The 305-nt window shown below is 63.3% G+C and overlaps 1 protein-coding gene across 1 annotated transcript in view; it reads left to right on the top strand.

Moving 5' to 3' along the window:
• Positions 1–3: 3 nt before the first annotated feature.
• Positions 4–305, top strand: part of ALKBH5 (AlkB family member 5, RNA demethylase) — a gene marked incomplete at its 5' end in the record, with an annotated part of 13,274 nt that continues 12,972 nt past the window's right edge. The window contains one exon of the mRNA XM_010143832.1: positions 4–300. Coding sequence (XP_010142134.1) covers positions 4–300 — 297 coding nt within the window. The remainder of the gene's footprint in view (positions 301–305) is intronic.

Genomic DNA, 305 nt, shown 5'->3' with positions numbered 1-305 from the left:
CGGCATCAGGAGGATTCTGGTTCGGAGCCCAGCGACTACGAGGAGCAGAAGGAGGAAGAAGAAGCTCGAAAAGTCAAGAGCGGCATCCGCCAGCTTCGCCTCTTCAGCGCCGAGGAGTGCGCCAAGATCGAAGCTCGCATCGAGGACGTGGTGTCCCGGGCGGAGAAGGGGCTCTACAAGGAGCACACGGTGGATCGGGCGCCGCTGCGGAACAAGTATTTTTTCGGGGAGGGCTACACCTACGGGTCTCAGCTCCAGAGACGAGGCCCCGGCCAGGAGCGCCTGTACCCGCGGGGAGAGGTGGA

This window comes from Buceros rhinoceros, unplaced genomic scaffold (genome assembly GCF_000710305.1).
Source record: "Buceros rhinoceros silvestris isolate BGI_N320 unplaced genomic scaffold, ASM71030v1 scaffold28629, whole genome shotgun sequence".
Lineage (NCBI taxonomy): Eukaryota > Metazoa > Chordata > Aves > Bucerotiformes > Bucerotidae > Buceros > Buceros rhinoceros.
Note: the sequence above shows the minus strand (reverse complement) of the source record. Positions and strands in the feature narration are given on the sequence as shown.